The 25,931-nt window shown below is 39.6% G+C and overlaps 1 protein-coding gene across 10 annotated transcripts in view; it reads right to left on the reverse strand.

The window, feature by feature from the left end:
• The window catches only part of Cadps (calcium dependent secretion activator), a 445,968-nt gene that overhangs the window by 80,324 nt on the left and 339,713 nt on the right, over positions 1 to 25,931 (reverse strand). For 3 of the 10 annotated variants that reach the window (XM_042679880.1, XM_042679875.1, XM_042679877.1), the window contains 5 exons: positions 18,666 to 18,772; positions 13,057 to 13,077; positions 11,723 to 11,879; positions 10,745 to 10,886; positions 782 to 928 (listed from right to left, as the gene is read on the reverse strand). In XM_042679880.1, coding sequence (XP_042535814.1) covers positions 782 to 928; positions 10,745 to 10,886; positions 11,723 to 11,879; positions 13,057 to 13,077; positions 18,666 to 18,772 — 574 coding nt within the window. Of the gene's footprint in view, positions 1 to 781; positions 929 to 10,744; positions 10,887 to 11,722; positions 11,880 to 13,056; positions 13,078 to 17,533; positions 17,543 to 18,665; positions 18,773 to 25,931 lie in introns of all 10 variants that reach the window. The other 7 variants (XM_042679884.1, XM_042679883.1, XM_042679882.1 and 4 more) reach the window with 4 other exon arrangements.

Below are 25,931 nucleotides of genomic sequence, written 5' to 3' on the forward strand. Positions count from 1 at the left end.
TCCCAAAAGTCTGGCTTTGAGGCAGCAGCTGAGGCTCCAGCAAAATCTACCTCATAGAACTCTGACATTCATATGGGTAAAGATAAAGAACAACCAATACACAAACCACAGAGGATGTGGCTACAAAAATTTATATATTTGTTGTTGGACCCTTACATTATCCAACTTAGAGACTTTTTTTACCCAGACCTCAAAGCTTCATGTTTTATTTGGACCTTGGAAAGTGTCTTTACATAATACGTACATTACCCGGAGCTCAGTCTATTCAGAGTTTTCATTTAGCCTTGAACATGCTGTTACTCTATCCTGCCGTATGCTGAGACCAGAAATATGCTTTTGGGCTTAATCCGTCTACAAGAATTTGTAGTATTAAACAACAACAAAAAAAACCCCAAAACCAAAATCCAGTTTCTCAGTAAGTATGCCTCTCTCTTAGAATTGGATCATACTACAGACAACTGGTCAGCCAAGCTAATTTCTAAAGTCTTATCACCTGCAATGAAAAAGAGGCCAGCATATTTGTGCAAAAGAATTCACGAAGTGAAACATAGTCCTCAAGCATTCAGTGGGCGTAAGACAAATTGTTAGTGCCGCATATATAGCAATGTCTTACAAACATGATGCATGCCAGAAATAAACAATATTGTCTCCGCATGATCAGCAAAATATGTCTAATTATCCGTCTCTACTCTGTTACATAGGATGTATAGAAATAAACAATACATATCCATGCCAAGATCACTTAAATTTAAATGAGATCTAATGTGAACTGAATACACACTCAGCATCATAAATAGCAGCCATCCATGACGGTGCCGAAAAAGTAGGCATTTGTGGGATGCCTAGAGGGATGTTAACTGGTAGATTTGGTACTTTGGGAAGATTCACATTGGGTAGGTTCACATTGGGTAGGTTACTGGTTAAACTCCTGTGGAAGAAACAGACAGAAAGAAAAAAAATACCATCACAGTGACAATGCAGATGTGGCAGAAGCACACAACAGTTGTAAATAAACTGGCTAAGTCCACAGCAAGACAACAGCGAACACTTAAGCGACATACTCCAGAAAGCAGTTTACAGACAGGAAGCTGTGACGTAGCTCAGAGAGAAATGACAAATGTTAATGGGGAAGAACAAAAATACCACATAACCAGAGAGTAATTGGAAAGTGTGGACACAATGATCACATCATTTACATGTCTTTGGGAGGGCCCTTCAGCTTCCAAACCCTTTACCAAAAGTCTTAGATTACAATCTTGAAGTTTATGGAATTCTTGGCATGATGGGGACTGGGGCTACGGTGAAACAGCTGGACTGATATAAATAGTAGAGGAGGGAGGAGGGAAAGAGGAGAGGAATAGGAGGAAAAGGAGGAGGAAGAGAGAGAGAAAGAGAGTGTGTGAGAGAGAGAGAGGTAGATCAATGGGTAGAATTTATTGTTTGATAGAAAGAGCAAGTGCTGGAGTTCTATGGCTACATGGCATACCAGGGTGAATTAATTAATAATGATTACAAATCTGAAAATAAGATAATAGAGAGGAACTTGGATGTATTCACCATTGAGAGATGATAAAATTTTAGGTCATGGACATGCTAACTAACCTGAGTTGGTCACTGCCCAATGGATATATGAATCAAAACATTACACTACCCCTCATAAATACATACAAATGATACGTATCCATCAAGAAACCTTTTGGAAGACAGAAATGCTGAATTGTTTTTATTTCTCTAGTTATTATTCAATTTGCTTAGTTTGATTGACAAATTGTTATTCCTAGAAGCTCATTTGTCAAGTCAGATATTAACTCAAGGCGGGAAGGGAAGCTCACTCATTAGAATGCACAATGACCAGGCACAGAAGCAGAACTCTTTCCAATGGCTACTTCTAAACACAAGAGTATGTGCAAAGGAGAAACAAAGCTGGTGGCAGAGGCCAAGATGTCACATGAGGAATAAAGCTCTGCTTTTATAGAACACTTAAAGAAAATATACACTTTCTATCTTAAACTAAGACTGGAGAAATGTTTACACACAGCAGACACCTCAAATTCAGGGGGAAAAAAAAGAAAAAAGAAACACTTCCTGCACACTTAGGACCCAAGGAAAATTTAAGACATGACTTCACATCATGGGAGCCATCTTGGAAACAGGACAGAGGCAGGAAAAGGAGATCTGAGCAGGGCGCTGGGCAGATTAAGGATATTCCTTTTCTTAATTTTGGTGACGGTTACAGGGGTGTGTTTGGAGCATAAAAATGAACCAAGCTGTGTATTTTTTTTTTTTACAAAAAAATTAAAGTCAGTTAACAATGAGTAAGACGTGAACAGTGTTACCTCTCCTCAGCTTTTGGTTATTTTGCTCAACTGATATGATGGAAGAAAGATGGATGGTTTTATGGGTGGGGGGAGAGAGCGGGAGAGAGAGAGAGAGAGAAGAGAGAGAGAGGAGAGGGAGAAAGAGAGGGAAGGAGAGGGAAAAGGAGAGGAAGGGGGAGAGAGAGAGAGAGAGAGAGAGAGAGAGAGAGAGAGAGAGAGAGAGAGAGAGAGAGAGAGAGAACACCTCTAAATCAAACCATCCATATCACTTAGGAGGGTCTGTGTCACACACTGCTCTAAACGCTGGCACTGCACATCTTGCAGTGGCATTTGAAGGGTGTTCTATCCAGCCAAAGTCACTGGCACAGTAGAGCCCAGCCTAGCTCTGACTCTGAGAGGAGCCTTCCCGTTTAAATGGAGTTGACAGCACTTTGGCAGAGGAGTTGAGGTTCTCTTTTTGGATCTTGTAGCAGAAGAGTAAGTTTTGCCAAAGTAGCTCTGCCTGGGGCAAGCTGTGTTTGACTAGCAGGACTCCTGGAAGGCTGGAGCCGCCTCTGGGTTTGATTGTGGGGCAGGCCTCCCATGAAGGCACAAGTGCTGGATCTTGTCAATAGCTTTGATTCCTATCCTACTCTTGCATAATGGCAGTAAAGCCCTGGCATGTACACACAAAAACCTAGAATGCAAACTTGCTCACCTAGTGTCTCTACAGGAGGGGAAATAGGTGTTTCAGAGATTTAGCCCATCTGTGTCACATTTTGTGAACGTCAATTATACATCACAACTTCGGATGGAAGGGTGCTTTTGTGAAAAAGGCCAAAAGAAGGCGAGATAAATACGACTATTAAGTGGGAAGTGGGGGTGGGGGGGAGAAAGGAACTTTTCCTTCCACGTGTCTCTGTTTAACTGGGAAATTTGCTTTTGAATTCAGTCCCTAGTGGTTCTCAGTCTTAAACACTGCCATGTAACAAATCCGTTGGCGATTTCCACTGAGACATGTGTAAGCCTATATAAGCAAATGTGATCATTAAATGATACACACACTGAATAATGATCAAGGAATTAGAAGATCCTAGAGATGGCAGGCTGGAAAGTTAAAATGTCAATTCTGAGCAGATTAAAAGTAGCTAGAAATGAATAACATACAAATGTATGCAAAAGTAACTCAACCTAAACATATTAGCGGATGGTGGGTACACAAATTAAAAGCGAGCTTCAATTTGTACACAAAAATAAAAAAGACTTATATTAATCAAATCAAAACATTATATTTTAGAAAATATGACATTTTAGCTAGACTACTGCGCTGGGTTCACATAGAAACATTTCCTTCATGGGTCAGATTATAATGGTCTACTGTTAAAATGATAAAATGTGCTTAATATTTCTGCTTTTAGCAAAATAATACAGTATAGTTCTAATGTTTCTAATATTGCATCAACATCAATAATCAAAAAGGCGAATTCCTAGCACAATGTTTTATTAATTAATATATGATCAAGGGGAATTTTCTACTAGTTCTGATGATCAGGCTCCTAAAATTACTCATTATTGTAACAAATTGCTATTTTTAAGGAGTACTCTAAACTATCTAAGAACAAATTAGTCTTGTCTTTCCTTCCTTCCTTCCTTCCTTCCTTCCTTCCTTCCTTCCTTCCTTCCTTCCTTCCTTCCTTCCTTCCTTCCTTTCCTTCCTTCCTTCCTTCCTTCCTTTTTGTACTGGTCTGGGGCTTGAACCCAGGGCTTAGACACTGTCTCTGAATCCTTTTGCTCAAGACTAGCACTCTACCACTTGAGTCACAGTTCTACTTTTAGCCTTTATGATACTTAATTGGAGGTAGGCGTTTCATGGGTTTTCTAACCATGATCTTCAGGTCTCAGCCTCCCGAGTAGCCAGGATTACAGGCATGAGCTACCAGAGTCCGGCTAATCATGCTTTTCTGAGAACCATAATTGTTAAGTCTCTAGCTAGAACAAGAAGAATGAATTACAATCCTAGCAACCGATACATAGACTATTTTGAGATTATTGCAAATGGAGAATGCAGTCAAGAATTCAGTGTACGTCCTACAAAATTAAGAAAAGTGAATGAAGGGGTGGGTTGGGAGGAATAGGTGAGAATGTTGAACGGGGTGATGCTGATCAAGAGGCATTGCGTTCATAAACTGCTTTGTTAAATGACAGCCCCCTTGTACAACTACTTAAAGTTAATAAAAAGAAAAAAAAGGATATTTTCTGGGTACTGGTGGCTTACACCTGCAATCTTAGCTACTCAGAAGGCTAAGCTTTGAGGATCCCAGTACAAAGCCATCCTTGGCAGGAAAGTATGCAAGACTCCTATCTCCAATTAACCACCTGTTCACATGCACACAAAAGCCAGAAGTGGCGCTGTGGCTCAAGTGGTAGAGTGTTAGCCTTGAGCAAAGAAGCTTAGAGGCAGTGCCCAGGCTCTGAGTTTAAGCCTCAGGACCAGCACCAAAAATAAAATAAATAAAAGTTAGTTTTTTTTCATTCATTTTGGCAACTCTGCTGAAAAAGGAGAACTCTCATTTAGTTTCTGTCTCTGGAGCTCTAGAGGAAAACAATTCTCATCTTCTTGCTCAGAGGATGAATGTTCCAGGTGAGTGTGTACATATGGTGTGTGTGTGTGTGTGTGTGTGTGTGTGTGTGTGTGCGCGCGCGCGCTATTATTTCCAGTGATAGCAATGATGGGAGGTGCAGTCAATCTTTAGGATTATGATTCCATGCAGAAAGAAGATGGTTATATCATCTCTCATAGAGGAGGGTATAGATGAAGGTAGACTTTAGATACAGAACATATTCTACTTCTATGAGCCATTTGTTGCATGAATCTATTAGTCCATCTTGTCTGCTCTTGGTACTGTGGACACTAAAGCTTCTTTTGGTATTTATTATTAGTTTTACCCCTCACTCTTGGGCATGGCACTCTTGGATATCTTCCCAGAATCTGGAGTGGTATTTCTCAACTTCTTATCCTTTATACTTCACCCAGTTTCCTTTCCATCGAAATTCAATACCACAGGGACAATGTTTACTTTTTTATGTAATGCAAGTAGACCTGTGCTTTTTACATATTAATATATTTGAAGAGTAAGATACACCTCCAATGCCAATTTTTGCCAGCTTGGGGGATCGGAAGCCCTCACTGACAATGAATCACCTACAGACAAAAGTTCTAAATGAAGCTGGATGCTGATGGCTCACACCTGTAATCCTAGCTACTCAGGAGGCTGAGATCTGGGGACTGAGATTCAAAGCCAGCCTGGGCAGGCTCTTATCTCCAATAAACCACCAGAAAACCAAAGTGGTGCTGTGGCTCAAGTGGTAGAACCCTAGCCTTGAGGTGAAGAGCTCAGGAACAGCACCCAGGCCCAGAGATCAAGTCCTAGTACAAAAAAAAAATAAAAATAAAAATAATTCTAGAACCTCCCAAACATCTATCTTGAGTTTATGTTCACTTTAGATTTCTTTTTTTTTTTTTGGGAGGGGGTCTGATTGTGAGGCCTGAACTCTGGGCCTGGGCGCTGTCCCTCAGCTCTTCAGCTCAAGGCTAGCGCTCTACCACTTGAGCCACAGTGCCACTTCTGGCTTTTTTTCTTATGTGGTGCTGAGGAATCGAACCCAGGGCCTCAGGCATGCAAGGCAAGTGCTCTACCACTGAGCCACCTTCCCAGCCCCAACTTATGTTCACTTTAAAAGCCCAACATGGCCCAAACTAAACATTAATCTTTTCTCCCCACATTTCTACTTCTGCTTTTGCTCTTTCCTAGCAACTCTACTCCTTTTCAAGTCTTACTCGTAGAGCTATTTCCTACTTTTATTTTATTTTTTACCATGTGCATTGTATTTGTGCATGTATACACTGGTAAGTATTTAAAATCATTCTCCTTATGTTGCTTGAATTCAACTAGGTTTAAATCCCTGATTAGGGGAATGTGCCTTTTTCTCTTTCCAATCCCTATTACTATTTGACTGTATTCTTACACTCTTTAGTCTGTATCAGCTCCATAATAAATATATCAAACAATCAGTGAGTATTTGCTGGGTGTGGGTTATGTGCCATGTCCTGTTGTGTGCTTGGTATTAGGGAGAGAGCGATGCTCAACCGTGTAGATGTGTATATATGAAGCAAGTATTGGAAGGGCTCTTATTTTATAAAGGAACATTCTGAGCCCCGGGAGGGTAAACTAAAGGAAGATCAAGGTCATCCAGTAAGTCGTTAGACATCTTCAGAACTTCTGACCCAGGTCTAATACCTATATATTCACCTACATACTGATAACAGCTCTGGTCTAGTGTTTATTACCATTAATTTATTGACATCTTTAGAAATTTGAACAAGGACATTATTTTTTAAAAATACCTTTCATATATACTTCTCAAGCAGAGAGGAAGAAAGTGTATTTGACAAGTGAGGAATGCAAATTTTACAGTAGGTATATGTCAAGAAGCAGCATTTGGTTTTTCCATTCAAAGATACCCTAATTAGAATTGGGCAACCATGAAATCAAGAAATCCCTGTGGCTGGAGAAGGTCAAATCCAGATAGATGACCATTCCATCAGGAAAAGGGCGCTGGCAAAGGTGGGTAAGGCTAAACCTGGAAAGACTTTAGAGTGGATGCTGTGTAGGTTTCCTTCCACCTTGAAGGCCACCATAACTTATTAACCATGTGCCAGCATGAAAGAGCTACTGGAAATATGAACCATCTGCTTGTTGGGGCCAAAAATTCACAATGAGGAATTGTAAACCATCTCTCTATCCATAGGTGATAGTTCTATGACATAACCTGATGAATACTCAAGAGAAGACAATAGGATATAAAGTTTCATTGGCAATCTGGACCTGCCTGGGAGAGCCTACCTCTAGCCATTGTTGGAAGTTATTGAATGACATTTTCCAGCAATGCATAGAGAATCCAAACACAACTCCATCTGCTTTATTAGAAACGGATTTGTAGCCTCTCTTTTTCTCTCCTCACAAAGATGGAAGCTGTCTTTCAAAAGAAAGCTAGCCATAGGACTTTCTCCTAGCAAGTAACTTCAGTTGAATAAAGCCCAAATAATTATAGCTTTATTTTCTTTTTTTATAGGGCCTGAATGAAATAAAGAAACTTGAAGGATAAGCAATATTTTCAGTTGTTTTAACAAACTCAACTTATGTTTAACATTCTTCACACCATTTATTTATTTATTTTGCTTTTCTAGTTTTAATATTTTTTGTGTGCCAATCCCGGGGCTTAAACTCAGGGTCTGGGCACTGTCCCTGAGCATTTTTGCTTAAGGCTAGTACTACTAGTTGGACCACAGCTTCATTTCTGACATTTGGTGATTAATTGCAGATAAGATTCTCACAGGCTTTCCTACCTGGTCTGACTTTGAACTGTGATTCTCAGATTTCAGCCTCCTGAGTGGCTAGGATTACAGGCATGAGCCACACTGGTAACCTGGCTATTTTTTAAACTTAAAAAATATCTTTAAGAGTTTTAAAGAGTTATTAAAAGTTTCAATTCAACATGTCCATTTATGATTACAGTGCATCTTGATTAATGTTACCCCTTCCTTTTTAATTTTTTTTTACATCAGTTATTTTGAAGTAGAATCTACAATATATTTCTCATTTTATCTATAACCAATGTAGTTGTTTGAGAGCAAGGTTACAGTGCAGAGCTATGTGTGTGTGTGTGTGTCTACTGGAGGATCATGTGGGAAAAATTGTAAAGACAGTAAACAAAGTTTATTTTGGAGTGATCCTGATGAAAGGATTAAAAAAAAGATCATTCTTCACATGGACAAAAATAAAAAAAAGGACAAATCTTTGCTTCTTTATTAGCCCTCTTACAAGTGGTCAGATATAAATTCATACTTTTGTTTCCTTCATTTGGTAGGAGGAATGGAGAGATGCTGTCTTCTCAACACAAAGCATGCTCTAGTGCTGCTCTATCCTCGGTTCTATGCCATTCTTCAGTGCTTTCTATGGCATCTGCCCACCGTCTACAAATCAGCTAGTGAAATGTGTGTAGTCTAAAAGAATTTTATTTTAGCTGGCCCTTTCAAATATCTTCACACAAACCTCTGAAAGGCATATACTGTTCATGAATGTTCATGAATACTCTTTAGCCCAAAGCACAGTGTTGGATAACAAAAAATTATTTAAACCCAGAGGCACATGTATGCTCACGTGCGTGCATGCCTGCACACACGCATGCACGTGCACACACACACACACACACACACACACACACACACACACACACACACACACCCTCTAACTGTAGTTGCAGGTGATTATTCACAATTATAACTCCTTTATAAAATTTAAATTCCTAATGGTCAAGTTCAATTTCCTTTCATCAGGTAAAAAAATCCCCAACAAAACATTTCCAGACTAAGACTTCCAACTCTATAAAATGATCTTGATTCTATCTTTACTTCAGATAGTACTAAGACTTTTAAAGGTTTCCAAAGGAATAGCAGTCATATGTTTGGCTTCTGAAACATTTAACAGATTATAAAATGACTTCAGTGACACCATCACAGAGTTCATGACAGTTCCCAGATCTTGGGTAGGAATCTTGTGAAATCTCAGTCTTGTGGATGAGAAAACGTGCTCATAGAGGGTCAAGCTCTTTCTTTTTGGCGAGGGAATGCAAGACAAGACCCCAGATCTGGGGCTTTTTAGGAAATAGTGAAGGGTACTGACCACCTGTGTCCATGAGTGTTGGTGGGAATACCTTCCATATTTACATCCACGCAAGTTATTGCTATTTCACAGCCAATGCTATTTTGAAAATGTGAACATTACCCATTTAAGTCTTTTCCTTTCTACAGCTATTCTTCAATGTACCACTGTCTTGATTATAGGGAGCGGTTAAAAATAAGAAGTTCACCATTAATGCTTTACCATAAAGGGACATATTAAAGTGAACAGGAACATATTAAGAGACCACTATAAAACTCAAAAATAACAAGCTAAAATTTAAGCTTCTTAGAACTAGCTGATGAAGAACTATGACCTATTACTGTGGGATCACAGGGCAAGTCAAAACCTTCTTTCACGGCTCAGACACGGAAGGGGGAGAGAAAGCTGTGAGAGTCATATACAGTGTGATATTTGAGGGAGGGGCTCCATTCAGAAATTACTACAAGTAAGGTAGAAGTCAAGACTCCCAAATCGAAGAAAAGCCTCTTGAATATTAGTTTTGAAGTTCCTAAAAGTTACCAATACATAACCCCCATTTTGCTTCATATGAGCTACTATATTCCAAAGTTGTAAAGAGCTAGAGAGAATAAAATGATTTTTTTAGAGACAAAAAAATCCCATAATCTAACAGGTCAAAGCCAATAACAGCCCTTACAAGAGCTTTTCAAAATATACTACAAAACTCTCTCCATAGGGGAGTGTCTAGTTTTCCAAACAGGGACCTTCTGGCATATTCATACACAGACCTCTTCATTCCTGGGGAATGGAGGTTGCACTGAATCTATCATTTTCTTGCAATGGTCCTAAAATTTGCCTAGCAGTTGTGGAAATTAGCAAAATCACAACACACAGATTTATATTGTGCATTGTCCTTCTTAAATGTACTTGGCTATAGAATCCTTTTTTTTTTTTTTCTTTTGGAGGCATGTTTCAAATATCCAGGCCAGAGAACAGCAAACTATGTCTTTTATAAAGTTTTATTGGAGCGCAACCCCTCAGTTGTGTAAACATTATTTATGACTATTTTAATGCTAGCAAAAATTGAGTAGGTGACAGAGATCTCCAGCTTTTTACAGAAAAGTTTGCTACTCTCACGTTTCTCCTCAGAACCCTATGGGACACATTTCTGGAAATATTAATTCCTTGAGATAATACCAGTTGAGTAAGATGCATTGTATAAACATCACAGCTGAGTTTATATCCCTTCTTTTTTTTTTTTTTTTTTTTTTGGTCGGTCATGAGACTTGAACTCTGGGCTTGGGCGCTGACCCTGAGCTCTTCAGCTCAAGGTGAATGCTCTGCCGCTTGAGCCACAGTGCCACTTCCAGTTTTCTAGTGGTTTATTGGAGATAAGAATCTCACGAACTTTCCTGCCTGGGCTGGCTTTGAACCATTATCCTCAGATCTCAGCCTCCTGAGTAGCTAGGATTACAGGCATGAGCCACCGGTGCCTGGCTATATCTCTTAATTCTTCTTTACACGGTGCAATAAAGCAGATTTTCACTTCATAAAACATTTTTCCACTTCTTCCCTCCCAACTTCACTCAGACAAGGAAGCTATGAGCACTATTAGTAGGAAATATGTATGGAATTGTTGGCTGTCCGTACTAACAATGAAAGTCATGTGACACCCTTAATCCATTTCTGAATGACTCTTGAGTATTTGTACCCAAACTCCGATGGTATCAAAAGAGGTTTCCTTACTTGACTGGTTCCCATGACTCCCGCTCAAAGCCCCTGTGGATGGATTGTGCAATTGAGGACTCCATCAGATCCACATATCTAACAACAAGGGGGGCAAACAGGTCCTGCAGGTGTTTGTGAAATTTTCCATTGCACAAATTATCTAGAACAGATAAGCAAAACATGGTAAGAACCCACAGTTGCTTTCCCGGAGTAAAGCATAACAAGCAGACAATTGTCTTCTATATGAAATACCCTGCTTTGAAGGAAGACAAAAACAAAACAAAAAAAGAACATGAGAACATGATCAGTATCAAAGTTCATGCTTAAATCTGTTTGGAATGAAAATGGTATTGAAAAAACAACAACCCACTTTACCCTCTTCTAAAAAGACCTTCTCCCCACTAAGTTACCAGGAAGAGAGAACATTCTTTGCCCCTTCCCTATTTCCCCTCTTCCACCTCCCTCCTTGGAATGGAGATCTACTTTTTTATGACTGTTGCTGGAAGACACTTGGAAATAGTTCCAGTATCTTTTAGCTTGAAATGTGTTTCTCATCTAAAAATCATCTCTTGATTGAAAATTGTAAAACTGTGAAGAGGTTAAGTTCATTCATTTGTGTGAAAGCAAACAAAACCCAGTAAGATGGTTTCTCATCTAGAAAACATCTTTTGATAACAATAGCAAAACAGGAAGAGCTTTCTTTCAGTTCCTTCATCTGAAAGCAAATGAACCACAGGAATGGCTGCTCCCTATCATATTACTCTTGGGTTCTTCTGCTATGACTGTCTTCCTGCAGAAAGACATTTTAGGGAAGAAAGAGAATGCCCACCAGCTATAAGGTGTGTGTGTGTGTGTGTGTGTGTGTGTGTGTGTGTTCATAATAATAAAACTATAAAGCAGTATCCAACCTGCAGCCTATGTGAAAGAAAGATGTCACCGAAACCTGCATGTCTGCAGGTTGTTTGGGAAAGTCAAATAGTCAAGGGTGATACATACAGTCGGTACGGAGAAAGTCATTCAGCAGCTGAAACAGTGGGAAACTGTCCCATGTGTCGGGGGGTTGCACCTCTAACGCCGCATCCATATCCACAGCAAAGAGTGACAGAAATGTCTCCGCGTGCTCCACCATTAAGTCTGACCACCATGCAAAGGCCTTTGAAATTTGGCAGAAAAACAATAGACAGAGAGGTGATGAGCATCTCCTTCAGACACAGGTGTGCACTCCAGCCCTAACTGTTCAAGACTGACTGTGCATCCAGCAGGGATCACTTTATTGTAAAGAGAACAGCATTTTGGATACAAATGACCACTCAAGTGTCCAGGCCTGCCGTAAGAGAGCCTTTTGCCTGACCTGTCGGTCAAAGGACACAGCTGCAGGAACGACAGACATGGGACTTCTGTTCAATTTACAATAACTCAGTAGGTTTGAGTCATGCTCTATAAAACTATTGTTGGCTAGGTCTTGCGCTAAGGTATTAGAATTGGGGAGTTTCTTCACTGTGTTTATGGGTTTTCTGCTGGTCTAACTTGAAAATTGGCAATGATTATTCATTGACATCTACATATCTGGGTCTTAATTGTCTATAGTCTGATACAAACTTCCCTACACATGGGAAATGTTAATTCTATGCCATACTAAGTCCTAGGGAACTACTATCATAATTGTTACAGAACTTTTGAGTCAAAATCTCTTTCAGCGGGGAGCCTTTGGTTTTGTATCCAGTCTGGAGGAGAGATCAGGCTTTGGCTAGGAAACACAGAGTAAAGTCAGGACTTACTTTGCTGGAAAGTTGGACACATATGTACATTGAAAACCAAAAAATATCAGTGAAGTAACTCATTTGCATGCACATGGGCCCTTGGAAATCACTGTGCAGGGTCTCGGAGGGCGTCATTCACATCAGCCTGGGCTGGATGTGAATGCAATTCAAAGGCATGCATGCATGTTGACTAATCATTTCTGGCAGGGAGCATGCAGAATGAGTGGTGGTGTCAACAGGCCCTGTTTTGCTGATTTCAAAGAGAGCAGAAAAACAAAAACAAATTGCCAGGCTCTTGTTCCCCCTCTCCACCCAGTGCCATAAAGTATTTATACTAGAAACACTTTCCAGAGCATTCACCACAGGGCAGGGGGGAAAAAAACAGGAAAAGATGGGAAGGTGTTTGGAAACATGAAACATGATTATGGAAAGATTTCCATAAATGAAAGGGTTTGTTCAATGGCCAAGCTCTTCTGTGCTCTATTAGTTATTGGAAGGATATTTTAACAGCCACTAGGAGGCAGAATAGGGCTCTGCCTTTCTTCTTTCATGAGATTTTACTTTACTTACTTCTCCTTTATCAACATGTGGCTGGTTTGCAAATTAAATGGAAAAAATCAAGTCATGGACCATTCTGCAAGGCTGACTTGGCTGGAAATAGACACCTGCGGTTTCCATTTTAATGTACAGTAAAACCTCACGGATTCAGAGTAACTGGAGAGGGGAAATGCTAGTCTGAAAGCAAAAAGCCCCGAATTGTTGGGGGAGAGGGGACTACTTTTGAACTCAACCTGTAATTGGGCACAAAAGTAAGTGGTATCCATGGTTTATCATATGAATATATTGTAGATGTGCAAAGTTCTTCCCAATTTCCAAATAATGGTAGGTAAGTTGGCCTATAAATTGAAGTTGGCCTGTAACTTTAATTTTCCAATTCGTGGGATATATAAAAAGCACAGGGTATTCCTAACTTGTAAGAAGAGCCTAGAATTACTTAGAGTTCATTGAGATTGAGTCGAAGATTTTATTTAAGATACGTTCAAAGAGCCACATATGCCATTGAGTTGTCACAGATTCCAAGGATCTGGGTCTGAACTGATGAGGTTTTATTGTAGCTTTACCACCTGACCTTGCAAGCCCTGGAGTTTAGGACTTGATCCTCCGACTAGCTAGTTAAATCCAGCAGAGGAAGAATGTTCCTATCTCCCCACCACCCACCTCCCTTGCCCCAAGCCTTCCCAGTCCTCCATCTTCACAGCAGATTATCTAAACACTGGACTTCCTGAGACATATTCTCTCCGGTTCTCCTGCACAATGGGCTGATCCATTGTATTTGTAAAATTCATACCAAATGCTGGCTAGCACTTATTCTTTAAGTGAGTTGATCTAACTTTACATCTTCAGTGTGAGTCTAAAGAATCAGGTTCTGGGAGACTGCTGCTTTCCCAGACACAATTTTCTTCTAGGCGGACAAGAAAAAAAATAAAACAAAAACAAAATAGCAAACAAGCCCTCAAACCACTCATACATGCTTGAGGTTAAAAAAAATTCTTAACCCAATTTCATATGTGTTTTTTTTTGTTTTTGTTTTAAATAACAAAGTGCAAACCAGATACCATGAGAAACATCACATCTATGATCTAGAAAGAACTTCGGCGCTTACAGTTGTGTATATTCACGAGCAAGGATCTACTGTATCCTGTAACAATAACTATATTGATTGGTAGGCCTGCAAAGAACAATGTGTGCTGAAGGATGAAATCACCACGTAAGAGGGTAGAGGAATTCAGGATGCTAATGAGCAAGAAAGTTTAAATTTGGGACTTGGAGAAGAAGCCAAAAAACCAGAGCGATGCCAGAAGATCCAAGGTAATTCTTTTCAAAACTTCTAATCAAAACCAGGTCTTTGAGGAGATTAATATTCCAGCAAGCAATAACCAAAAAGTTGAAATATAATTCCTATTAAATGAACAAAGTCTGTCTGTATATGTATATGTACATGTATACATATACATGTACATATTCATATTATGCTCCAACAGGTGAATGCTGTCTCTTCAGTGAGCTAACCCCTATTGTTTGTGAGCAGCTAAATTCTTAATACATCTTTTCCAAAGACAATAAAGAGTTGCACATTCACTTCTGAATACTTACCCATTGCTTTTCATTATTCAGGGACAAAGCTGGGCACTTGAGGGGTACAGTTCACCACATCAAACGCACTGTAGTTTTGCACACAAACTAACATGTATATATGTACCCTCTGTGTGCCACAATACATATATACATATACATACGTATACATAGAGAGAGATTGGGAAGGGAAAGTACAATAATCTGTGGGGATGTGGGCCTGACCAGGTTCTTGTTCTGAAAACAAAACTGAGTGGCATGTAAGGGATAAATGTGACAATTGTTATGATTTGCTAGGTGTGTATAGGACAGGATGCTCTCTCAGTTAATGAGAAATGGTTTCCTCCTTTTAGGACATTGAACTTCTTTATACTGGAATTTAAAATGGCTTTAAATGTTGTTTGTTTTTGGGGGGCCAGGGTAAAGGTGTGTGTTCCTCTCAGTTTCATTTGTGTGATCACACCAAACAACATGGCCACACAGTCAGTCAAGACCCATGCGTGGGATTTAGAGATTTTTTTTAGATTTTAGTGAGTACTTGGAAAATATGGAAGTGAGGACACACTTGTCCATTCTTTTGGGAAGGAAAACACTATGCATAGTGTGCTAGGACAAATGCAACTCCCTTATACTCTACCCCAGTCACTCTGACCTGGGATGTACACTGCGGTCACCTGAGCATCTTTTAAAAGTGGCCAAGGCTGAGCAGCTACCTAAAAGATAAGCTTGTGGAGTTAGGAGGTGAGCTCTGGAAATCTAAATTTTCCTTTGGCAATACTGGGATTTGAACTTAAGGATCTGTACTTGCCAGGCAATTGCTCTACTTAGCCATGCCTCTAGTCCTATTTGCTCTGGTTATTTTTGAGATAGGGTCTTGCTTTCAACTTGGGCCAGGCTGGACAGTGATTCTCCTATTTATGCTTCTTGCTATTGGATGGTTGACTGGAAATCCACACTGCAAAGAGCCATCCAGGTGAGTTTAATCAGACCCCTCTCCTTCCAACACATCCTCATTCACTTACGACAAGCGTTGTCGTGTTTACTATGCATGAGGCACACTATCAGACGTTCTAAGCCAACTACCACCATCCAACTATTACCTGCAATTCACAGGATAAGAGAAGGTAACTAAATAGGCCAAGCTCACAAAATAAGGAAGAACAAAGCTAGAATTAAAATCCAGGCTTTTATGTCGCAGAGCTGAAGCTGCTGTCACTCTTCATTGTATCACTTGAAGGCTCACTTGGATCTCATGTCCTCCAAAAGTACTGAGGGACTCGCCTCAGTGTTCAGTAGACAGGAGATGCTTAAAGGTAGCTATTGATTAAGTAAATAAGGTTTATTTTATTTATTTTGGCAGTATGTGAGCTTGAACTCAGGGCCTTGTGCTTTCTAGATAAACACTCTACTAATTAAGTCATATATCCAGCCATTAAGTAATAGGATTTTATGGTGAAGTGAAATGACTAACTTGGGAAATAATCCTGTACATCTATTTAGAAGAAAATTTGGCCGGGGGAACTCCAAAGTAGGCTTAGGTTGTCATTTTTAACCTTGCAAGATGTAGTAAGAACAGCAATGAAGTCTATCTTATTTGTTGATCCTGAATGACTTCTGAATAGGTGTGTAAGATTAGAATATTTTATGGTAATGATTACCCGGCAAGTTTATAGTGTAGATTAGCAACATGTAGAAGTATTTTTTGTTTGTTTGTTTTTGGAAAAGCAAGGGATGCCTTTTTTTTTTTTTTTGTCGGTCATGGGGCCTAAACTCTGGGCCTGGACGTTGTCCCTCAGCTCTTCAGCTCAAGGCGAGTGCTCTACCACTTGAGCCACAGCACCACTTCCAGCTTTTTCTGCTTATGTGGTGCTGCAGAATCGAACCCAGGGCCTCATGCATGCAAGTCAAGCACTCTACCACTGAGCCAACTTCCCAGCCCATGGATGCCATCTTTAGAAAGTGTGTATGTCCAAGGTATATGAATAGGCTTCCCTGCGGTGCCTTTTATGAGTGACTTAGTAAAGAAAATACGCATCCTTTCTTAGCAAGTAGTGGCCTCAGAAAAATGATTTGGTTGCCAAGGAAGGATAGTTCTCATTTTTGTTCTGGTACATTTGCTTCAATTTACAACGGTGACTTGGAATACCCATCTTCTCTGTACCCATTACCTATATCTTCTCAAACCTACTCCCTCTGGGGAAGGCAGGCTAGAGCCCCATCAAGTCTCTGGAGATGAGTCTGAAGATACCCAGAAGGAATTCCCTTATCACCATCTGATCCTCAAATACCCCAATCTAAAAAGATGGGGAAAATCGCTAGTTTCATGTGTTTGGAAGTTAGTCCTGGGTTTGTATGGTCAGAGGGCATTGCTTGGCTCCCTCTCCCCCTCCAGCCATGCACCACTGCTACTGATCCCTACTTGAGGGGTCTTCATCCTGGCCTCAGAGGGGTCTGTGGGGGAAGTCAGGATACTTCAGCACTCTCTCTATATATAAATACTGTATATATGATTCACATACAGACAGCTGTAGAGGAAGATTAGTATCACTCCAACGAGCTACTGGTTACTACGCTTGGTACTCATCTGCTGTAATAAAGGCTAAGTATGGACGGACATAGGAAACTGCAACAGGCTAGGGACAGGATCAAGGCAGGTAGGAGGCGTGTGTTGGGATGTAACCGCAGTTGTTGTCATCAGTCGCTTCATGCACGCACAAGAGAATCATCCCACATTTACCCTGCCGTGGAGGGCCACCCATGTCACAAGCAGTCCACTGGAAGTTGCTGTTACATTCCTTGGGTCAGTGTTAGAAAGCAGGAGCACCAGGAAAAGTCCCATTAGAAGACATGGTATTGGAAGGGCATGCACAGAGTATGACAGCAGGTGGCTGGTTCATTCGGTTTAATCACATACCTCTTTCCCCTGCCACGATCAGCCAAGATTGAATGGAACAGTAGAGAAACAGGGAGGAAATTTAAATATGCAATCAGGCATCAGGGATCGCTGGATGTGTGGGATATTATATAGTATTTTACTATCCTGTCAATTTTCACTTAGTAAGGGGAATGATCATTTTATGTACTTGAAAATTACTTTTATGGAAGACCTTTTCTCCAACCCCCACTCTACTATAAATCTGACTGGAGAAGAAGAGGAATTAATGTTTTCACAAAGGTTATTTTAAGAGATACGATTTTAAAGCTCACTTTTGAAATGGTTTAACCGTTTAACATCATAATCTTTCCTTGGAAAGGGTTGAGTTTATTTAAGTCCTTATAGGTTTGGGATTTTGTTGGTCATGAGATCACTTGGGTCATAATTATTGAAATCAGCATATTAATACTGGTTTGGAAAAAAAGAAAGCTGTATTTATTTAGATGTATGTTTTAGAGATTTGACAAAATAATATGTTTCTGTCACCAAGTTCAGCAACCCAGGCAATCTAAGGTTAAGAAGAAGAAAGAAGAAAGAGAGTAGAGAGAAAAAAGAAACAAGAAGGAAAAAGGAAAAGGAGAAAGAAGAAAGAAGAAGAAGAAAAGAAGGAGGAGGAGAAGAAGTAGAAGAGGAAGAACAAGAAGAAGGAGGAGGAGGAGGAAGAGGAGGAAGAAGAAGAGAAACTCTAGCACAGAGATAGATTCAAGTAGATGACCCTCAATTCACATATCAAAGAATTAATCAAAACAACAGTGGTAGCAACAAAAAGAACCACAAAAGACCATATAAATAAAAAATACATTCTGAATGTTCTGGACAACAGTTCTCAGGTGTTGCTTAATTCATTAACTTTATAAGTGTACTCACCTGATTTGTTTGTTGCTAGAAAGAGCTAAAAACTTAGGCTGAAATGTACAACATACAAGCATTCTTTGGTTGTTTAAAACAATGTTTCAAAGACTTCTTCTGAAACTTCCACTTTCATTCACTTTGCCAGCCCAGTTAAAAGGAAATGGTGTCAAGGCATCTTATTCATAACCAGGTTGTTAGAGTCAGCTCTGACATTTCAGCTAAGGGACACGGAGCAATATTTCGCACTCAGCCTCCTCACCTCTGCGTGGTGCTCCTCATTTTGCTGAAGAACTTCAATGACTAGTTCAGCAAGACGTATTGTGTCTTCGAGCTTTTTGGCAGGAGTGATTAATCGGCCTACATTTTCTGGAGTACAAGAATTGGTGTTAAAATTCAGTGGCAAGTAGCAAGCTAGTTTTGTGGCCATTAGAACTAGTGGGTAAGAAATTCTGAATAGTTACCAATTTAAAAAAAGTTTCATGCAAATGTTAAATGCCATGTAATTAGTAGTATGCAAACCATAAAGCCATTTTATTGTTCTTATCACCATCATGATAATACATAGTAGAAAAAAAAAGCAGTGCTCCAGCTTCAAATTTGCACAGATGCTAATACAAAGTCTATGACAGCCCACTGCAAACGTAGTGACATTTTATACACACGTTCTTTAAAGACAGCATGAATGGACTATCATCTATCACTCACTAGACTGTGTCTGGGCTACCTGGAATGGGGGAGACATAACCGCAGCTTAATCTACATTTTGGTACATTTGTTTTGTAGATGGGCTACTAAACATTCACTACCACTACTATTCTGTAACAGATCTATCTGCTGCTTAACAGGTAGTAAAATGACTGTCATGATTAACAGGTAGTAAAATGACTAGCATAAAAATGCCTACGCAAAGGTCTGTTTGAATGTTTCAAATTATCCCGGGAAGGGATTGAAAAACTCAGACATCCCTGGACCATTGTGGAGAATTATTTAAAAGGGTGCTGAGAATAGACTATGACATGAGCTGGTGGTAACTTGTGGGATGTAACTGGAATTTCATCAGGGAAATAACAACTAGAGACATATTTTGTTGTTTTGATTGTTGTCTTTCGTTTCTCTTGAGTTGTCAGGGTTGTGTTTTTACCCAGCTCAAGGAGAATATAGTCCCTAGCCTCTGTAGAACCCTTTGCAGAGCCCAATCATGGATGTCCAGCAGTGTCATTATGCTGACAAAAAGCTACAAATCATTATCGTTGGGGAAAAATAATATTGAAATAAAAGGTTTTTCTCTTAGCCAGTGAGTGAGCTTCAGCTCAATGATTCTGAACTCACTGGGAATTTGTATTCCGTGCTTGGTTCCCTTCAGATTTGGAAGTGTTGGAATTATTTGGAGTGTGTGTGTGTTTAATTGATTTAGTACAACTCCATGCTTGGTAGGTATTTCTTCAAAAGGGCTAGTGAAACTGGTTTTCCTTTTGTTAAGTTCTTTGGCATCAAGTTCTTTTCTAGAGAGAAGTTTCTTAGTACTTTATAGGAAGTTTTTGTGTTGTTTTTGTACGTTTTTGTATTGTATTGTCCTGTTGTGTTGTATTATATGTTGGTGAGAGGAATTTCAAATAAAATCTTTGGAGATGAATATTTTTTAAGGCTTCTTATTTTCACTTTGTGTACTTCTGAGGTAGGTGATGAGCACATCAGGTTATTAGTAATTTAGTATTTAGTAATGAACATTAATTTGGTGAAACGCTATGTAGAAAAAATGCTCCAGCCAATAGAAGCTAAAGCTGATGAATAGGGTGGGATAAGATGTTGAAAATTTCAGTCTAAGTAGGCCTAGTGGCTGATATGAAATGGTCTCTCAGGATTCAGGTCAATGAAATCTCCAAGGAGAAATGGGTCTAGATCTGTCTGGAGCATGCTGGTGGGCATTGTGGGCAGCATAAATACAGGGATGAAGTCAACAAGCACCAACACCTAGTAAAAAGACATGGGAAGGTAGGAGCTAAGAGCTCACTGCCTGGTCCAGAGAAAAAATACTTGGATAGGATGAACCAATGCCAAGGCTGACTTCTGCGCTTTAAGGGAAACTGATCTATTTATGATTTCTTAAGTAGACTTATTGTAATTTCATCAATAAACTTTCAGGCATTTCTACAAACATACTGTGTATATATGCTTGGGTAATGTGTGTAGAGTGAGGTATTTGCATTTTGATAGTAAATATGCATAGGCTACTATTTTTATTTTATTCACATTTACACATCAATTTGCAAACTCCTCATCCTATACTTATTACCCATTTGACACATACATCCACACCCACACACACATCACACACTTACATACATTTGTCTAGTAACCAGACAAGCCTGCACATTAATACAAATTTGCAGGAAATCCCACTTGGGGCACATCTTTGAAATTTCTCACTTCAAAAACAGTGACCGTTGCCCTTTTGAATAGAGTGTTCACCAGGCTAGGGGCAGTCTTGGTGGTACAAGGCATACGAGAGAACAATGAAATAATTCCCACCAGCGTTTTCATACACATTCGTTAAAAAAAATGTGAATGATTTTTCGGTTTGGAGAAATCCAAGATACCCAAGCTGGGACCACCTGAAGATTTGTTTTAATACACAGTCCTCTTAGATTGACTACAATCTATATCAATAGATACACATAACGTGTGCATGTACACATAATCAGCTTATGAGTATGTGTAAATGTACACATATATGTGTATGCCTGATGTGTGTATATATATACAGACAGTATGTTTAATAAAACCTTTTGCAATTTGACTTTAACACACAACCGTTAAAGTAAGTGGGTTAAGGATACTTTAATCTAGAATGCTTGATCTGCCAATTAACCCAGGTAGCCAGACTTTCATTTATTATTAATTAGTTGTGATTTCATTATCTGTAGATCAAGCCACTTCATGGAGACACAACACTATCTTCCTGTTCATTTGGCTAGCTGATTTACTAGTGAAATGGCAAAAAAAAAACCCCACACCATGTACTAGATGTGATTTCTCTAAAATGTTGTCTTTAAAGAAAATATTGTGCAAAATCCTTCAGCACTTCCTCCATCCCCCCCCCCCACATACAAGAGGTCAAGGAGAAGTTTGTGCTTAGAAATGATTTTTTTTGTCACTTCTGCTGTCTTGAAATGTACTGCAATATTCCTATCCCCCAATCTTGCACTTGCTGGAGCACTGATGAGAAGAAACTAAAAATACAGTTTACTTAGAAAACATTTCATACAACAGAATCGAAGCTCATAACATAGAAAAAATTCTCATGCAAAATGTTATGCAACAACAATGTTATTTTGTGCTGACATTGAGATTTGAAAATGTTGCATATGTCAGACATAGCTAGACAAAAAAAAATATGGACATTTGAAAATAAATGCTCTCTTTTGAGTATCTTGAAACCTCTAGGATTTAAACTTGAGAGCCTGAGCCTCAGCTGATTATGAACCGCAACAAAATTTCAAGAAGGAAAGTGGACAGAAAAGCCAACTAAACTAGGAAGCTACCAAGTAAAGGAATGATAGAGGTTTACAATACTTGATCTTGGCCTAGTCATGATTTTGAACCTCTGATATAACATGCTGGTCTGCGTTTGGGTGAGTAGAGGAGGCCCAGCAGGTGGCCAGGAAGCTGCCCAGGTAGGTGAAGAGAGTTAAAAAAAAAAAAAGTAAAGAGACAAAGTGACTTTAACAAAGAGTGACAAGATGACAAATTCTGAAAAGAACAACCAAACAAGCAAAAATGATAAAACACAAAGGGAGAGCTGCTGTTTTCTTGGTGTTCCTTCAACATTATAGAGGTATGACATGATTTGACAAGGACTCTAACCAGCATCTCCAATACTAACCCTGTCCAGACACTCAGAAGCTGAATAAAAATACTCTGTGCTCTCTCTGGATGGATATATGTGAATGACGGAGTCAGCATCACTGACCCAAAGATGCGCTTTTATACCATGCAGAACAACTACATGTTAATACCTGCTCTGCCTTTCACATAACCAGAAACAGGATGGCATGCAGTCACAGCTGAAAGTGTGGGTTTCCTCCACAAACCAGTTGCTTTCCCAGGTAATCTTACACCTAATATTTAGCCCTCTGCATTCTTTTTTTTTTTTTTTTTTGGTCAGTTGAGGGGCTTGAACTCTGGGCGTGGGCGCTATCCCTGTGCTCTTCAGCTCAAGGCGAGTGCTCTACCACTTGAGCCATAGCTCCACTTCTAGTTTTCTAGTGGTTTATTAGAGATAAGAGTCTCATGGACTTTCCTACTTGGGCTGGCTTTGAACCATGATCCTCAGATCTCAGCCTCCTGAGTAGCTAGGATTACAGGAGTGAGCCACTGGCACCTGGCTGCATTCTTTTCTTTTTAAATAAGTTTTTTTTAAATTGTGAAAGTACTGTACAGAGGGGTTACAAGCACATGAGCAAGGTAATGAGTACATTTGTATTCTTTTTTTCAGTGCCGAAGTTTGAACTCAGGGCCTGGATTCTCTATCCCTTAGCTTTTTTGCTCAAGGCTGATGTTCTACACTTAAGCCACAGCTCCATTTCTGGCTTTTTTGGGTGGTTAACTGGAGGAGAAAAGCATCTCAAGGATTTTCCTGCTTGACTTGGCTTCAAAGATCCTCAGCTCCTAGCCTCCGGAGTAATTAGGAGTACAGGTGTGAGCCAATGGCAACAAGCTTCCTTCATTCTTTTTTGTTTTGTTTCGTTTTTTTTTTTTTTTGGTTGGTTGTAGGGCTTGGACTCTGGGCCTGAGCGCTGTCCCTCAGCTCTTCAGCTCAAGGCTAGCACTCTACCACTTGAGCCACAGATCCACCTCCTTTCTGCATTTTTGAGTTTACTATAAATTGAGAAAATCAGTATCTTTTCTCTGTACTTAATAGGATTGTTGACAAGACTAAAGCAAGCAAGGTATGAGCAAGCTCTCCATCAAGCCCAAGATGCCTCCAAATGTTTACTGCTACCTCCTCATTGTGAGAAGGCTGGAATTAATTACTTTCCAAAAGCAGATGAAGGGCTGTTATTAGTTCAAGTGAGCTAGGAAATATTCTTGCTCCCTTTGTGGAATTTCAACATGTCAAAATCTGTCATTTGGGGGAAAAATGTGTGGTATCTGATTGTTTCCAGCTCATTTAATTATTTTCAATTTGGAATTCTCATGGCTTTTATATTGTGGGTTGAATCATATATAAAAACTTGCCAGCTTATCAAATATGTTACTTGCTATTCCAAATGTTAGAATACCGTAATCAGTACTTGACCCATCTGTCATGCGGTTTACAATATCAGCACTGCAAACATCCCACAACAATGGCCTCCCCATCCACACAGGCACTGAACACGGGCAGTTCCCACAGTTTGCTAGCTGGGACAAGTATCTCACTAACCTTTAACCTGCTCTTTTCTAATAGTTCTTGTTTATAAAGCAATCTGTATGGCGAGAGGGACATAATCTGCTGCCAAGAGTGCTTCTTGGTTTGCTTGAATTCTCAACTGGGAAAATTAATTTTACGGCAGGCATATAGGAAATGGAATTCTAGTGACATTAATAGAAAAAAAGGGGAGTGAAAATGTAGATCAGTATAATATTCTGCCAAAGCCAGTTATTCAAAAGCAAGACCTGATGGGATTTTTTTTTTTCCTCGCTAGACCACCTCAATGTTTGGAACATAAGACTAAATAAAATCTTTACCCGTTCCTTTTAAGTTGTTCAGGAAAGAGTGTATGTAAATAGAATTTGGAAAAATATTAAATTTTAAATGATAGTATTTAATGCTAAGAACTGATTGCTATTAAAACAAACACTACTCTATGTTTTAGATTATTATTACTTTTTTTTTTGTGTGGACAGTATTCCCTGAATTTAGGTACATCTCTGTCACATATCCTCATGGTTCTTTTCAGGTAACTGAATGAATGACTGGAAACACTTGGTCTCATAGTTAATAAAACCATGAGGCACCCTGGGGTTCATCCATAACCCATGAGGCAGCCGATATGTATTTCAGCTCAATGGGTCTTGATGAGGAATTCATCAACAAATTCCCTCCTGCCAACTGCCTGTCCAGAATTCTGACAGTGAGGTTTGCCACCATAGAAAAACAAACTTCCTTTAAAAAAAAATCCTCACAGAGCAAAACAAAAACATCATACCTTGGTTTCCAACTTCATTTACCCAATTACCATTGCTCATGTTTACACAATTAAATCTGCTTGGCTTCCAAAGAGAGAGAGAAAGAGACAGAGAAAAGAGACAGAGAGAGGGGGGAGGGAGAGAGAAAGAGTGTGTGTTAAATGTGACTGCAGATAAACAAAAAGAGAATTCCTCTGAATGCTCAGTGAAACCAAGGAAGAGAAGCATCCAAGAGAGAGAGAGAGAGAGAGAGAGAGAGAGAGAGAGAGAGACACTCCAATTAGCTCTTAAATAATCTGACCATCTCTGGTTCCAGTGAGCAAACTGCCAGTCCCTGAAATATCACATGAGAGATGGATATGAATGATGAAAAGCCCACTTATTACCAAGCTCCAGCCATTAATATGTTGTTGAAGATGCCAGTGTTTGTACTTCGTGATTGCTGAAAATAGTGAGCCTGTAGAAATTTGCTGAGGTTTGAGGTGGGAGTGAATAGAAGCCTGGGGAGGAACAGGAAACTAGGTAGAAGCATGTTTCCTGGGGTGCTTTTCTTCTCTAGAATGGAGGCAGCATGGACCAAAGACTTCCAGGTTAAAACTCAATGCTAGTTCTTTAGTGATGTGGCCTATTGCATATACTTGATCCCATTTAGTCTCCAGGAATCTCCTTCAGTAGATTGCCTCTTGGACTCCATCTTGACAACGACTGATAGGTGAATATGTATTTTCTCTACTCTTTTTATTGATTTCACCTTTCTCTCCTTCCCTAAAGGATGAAGATGGCACAGCCTTCCATTCTACCTGCAAAATATTTCTGACTTTGATTTCTCACTGTATTAGATAACATGCCTACCATTTTGCTAAGGAGATGGACATATAACTCAACCTTCATTATCTCTACCAGGGGTAAAGCCTCCAAACTAGCCTTTAGACTGTTTCCTCCTCTCTAGTTCAGTTCATTCTCCTCTGTGTACCATTCTGGGATCTTCTAGAAATACACATCTGAACTTGCTATGCCTTCATAATAAGAGTGAAGCTGTCATAGTTGGAAATGTGTCTCAATGGTGGAGTGCCTGCCCTGGAATTAAAACTATCAGTACTGCTAATAAAAACAAAAACAAAAACAAAGAAAAGGAATAATGTGATCATATGCCTTAATAAGAGAGGGCCTTCCTAACAAAGGCTCAATTCCTTGGATAAAAGCTTTATCTGGTCACCTGCAACCCATAGTAAGAGCAACTTACATGTCCATCATCTGCTTCTCCCCCACTCCCTGCCCTTGCCCATCGGATTCCATGTTTTTAGGGTCTAGAACATTGCCTGGCCCTAGGCAGGTACTCAAATATTGGTGGAAG

The sequence above is a fragment of the Dipodomys spectabilis genome, unplaced genomic scaffold (genome assembly GCF_019054845.1).
Source record: "Dipodomys spectabilis isolate Male_0828 unplaced genomic scaffold, ASM1905484v1 ptg000054l, whole genome shotgun sequence".
NCBI lineage: Eukaryota > Metazoa > Chordata > Mammalia > Rodentia > Heteromyidae > Dipodomys > Dipodomys spectabilis.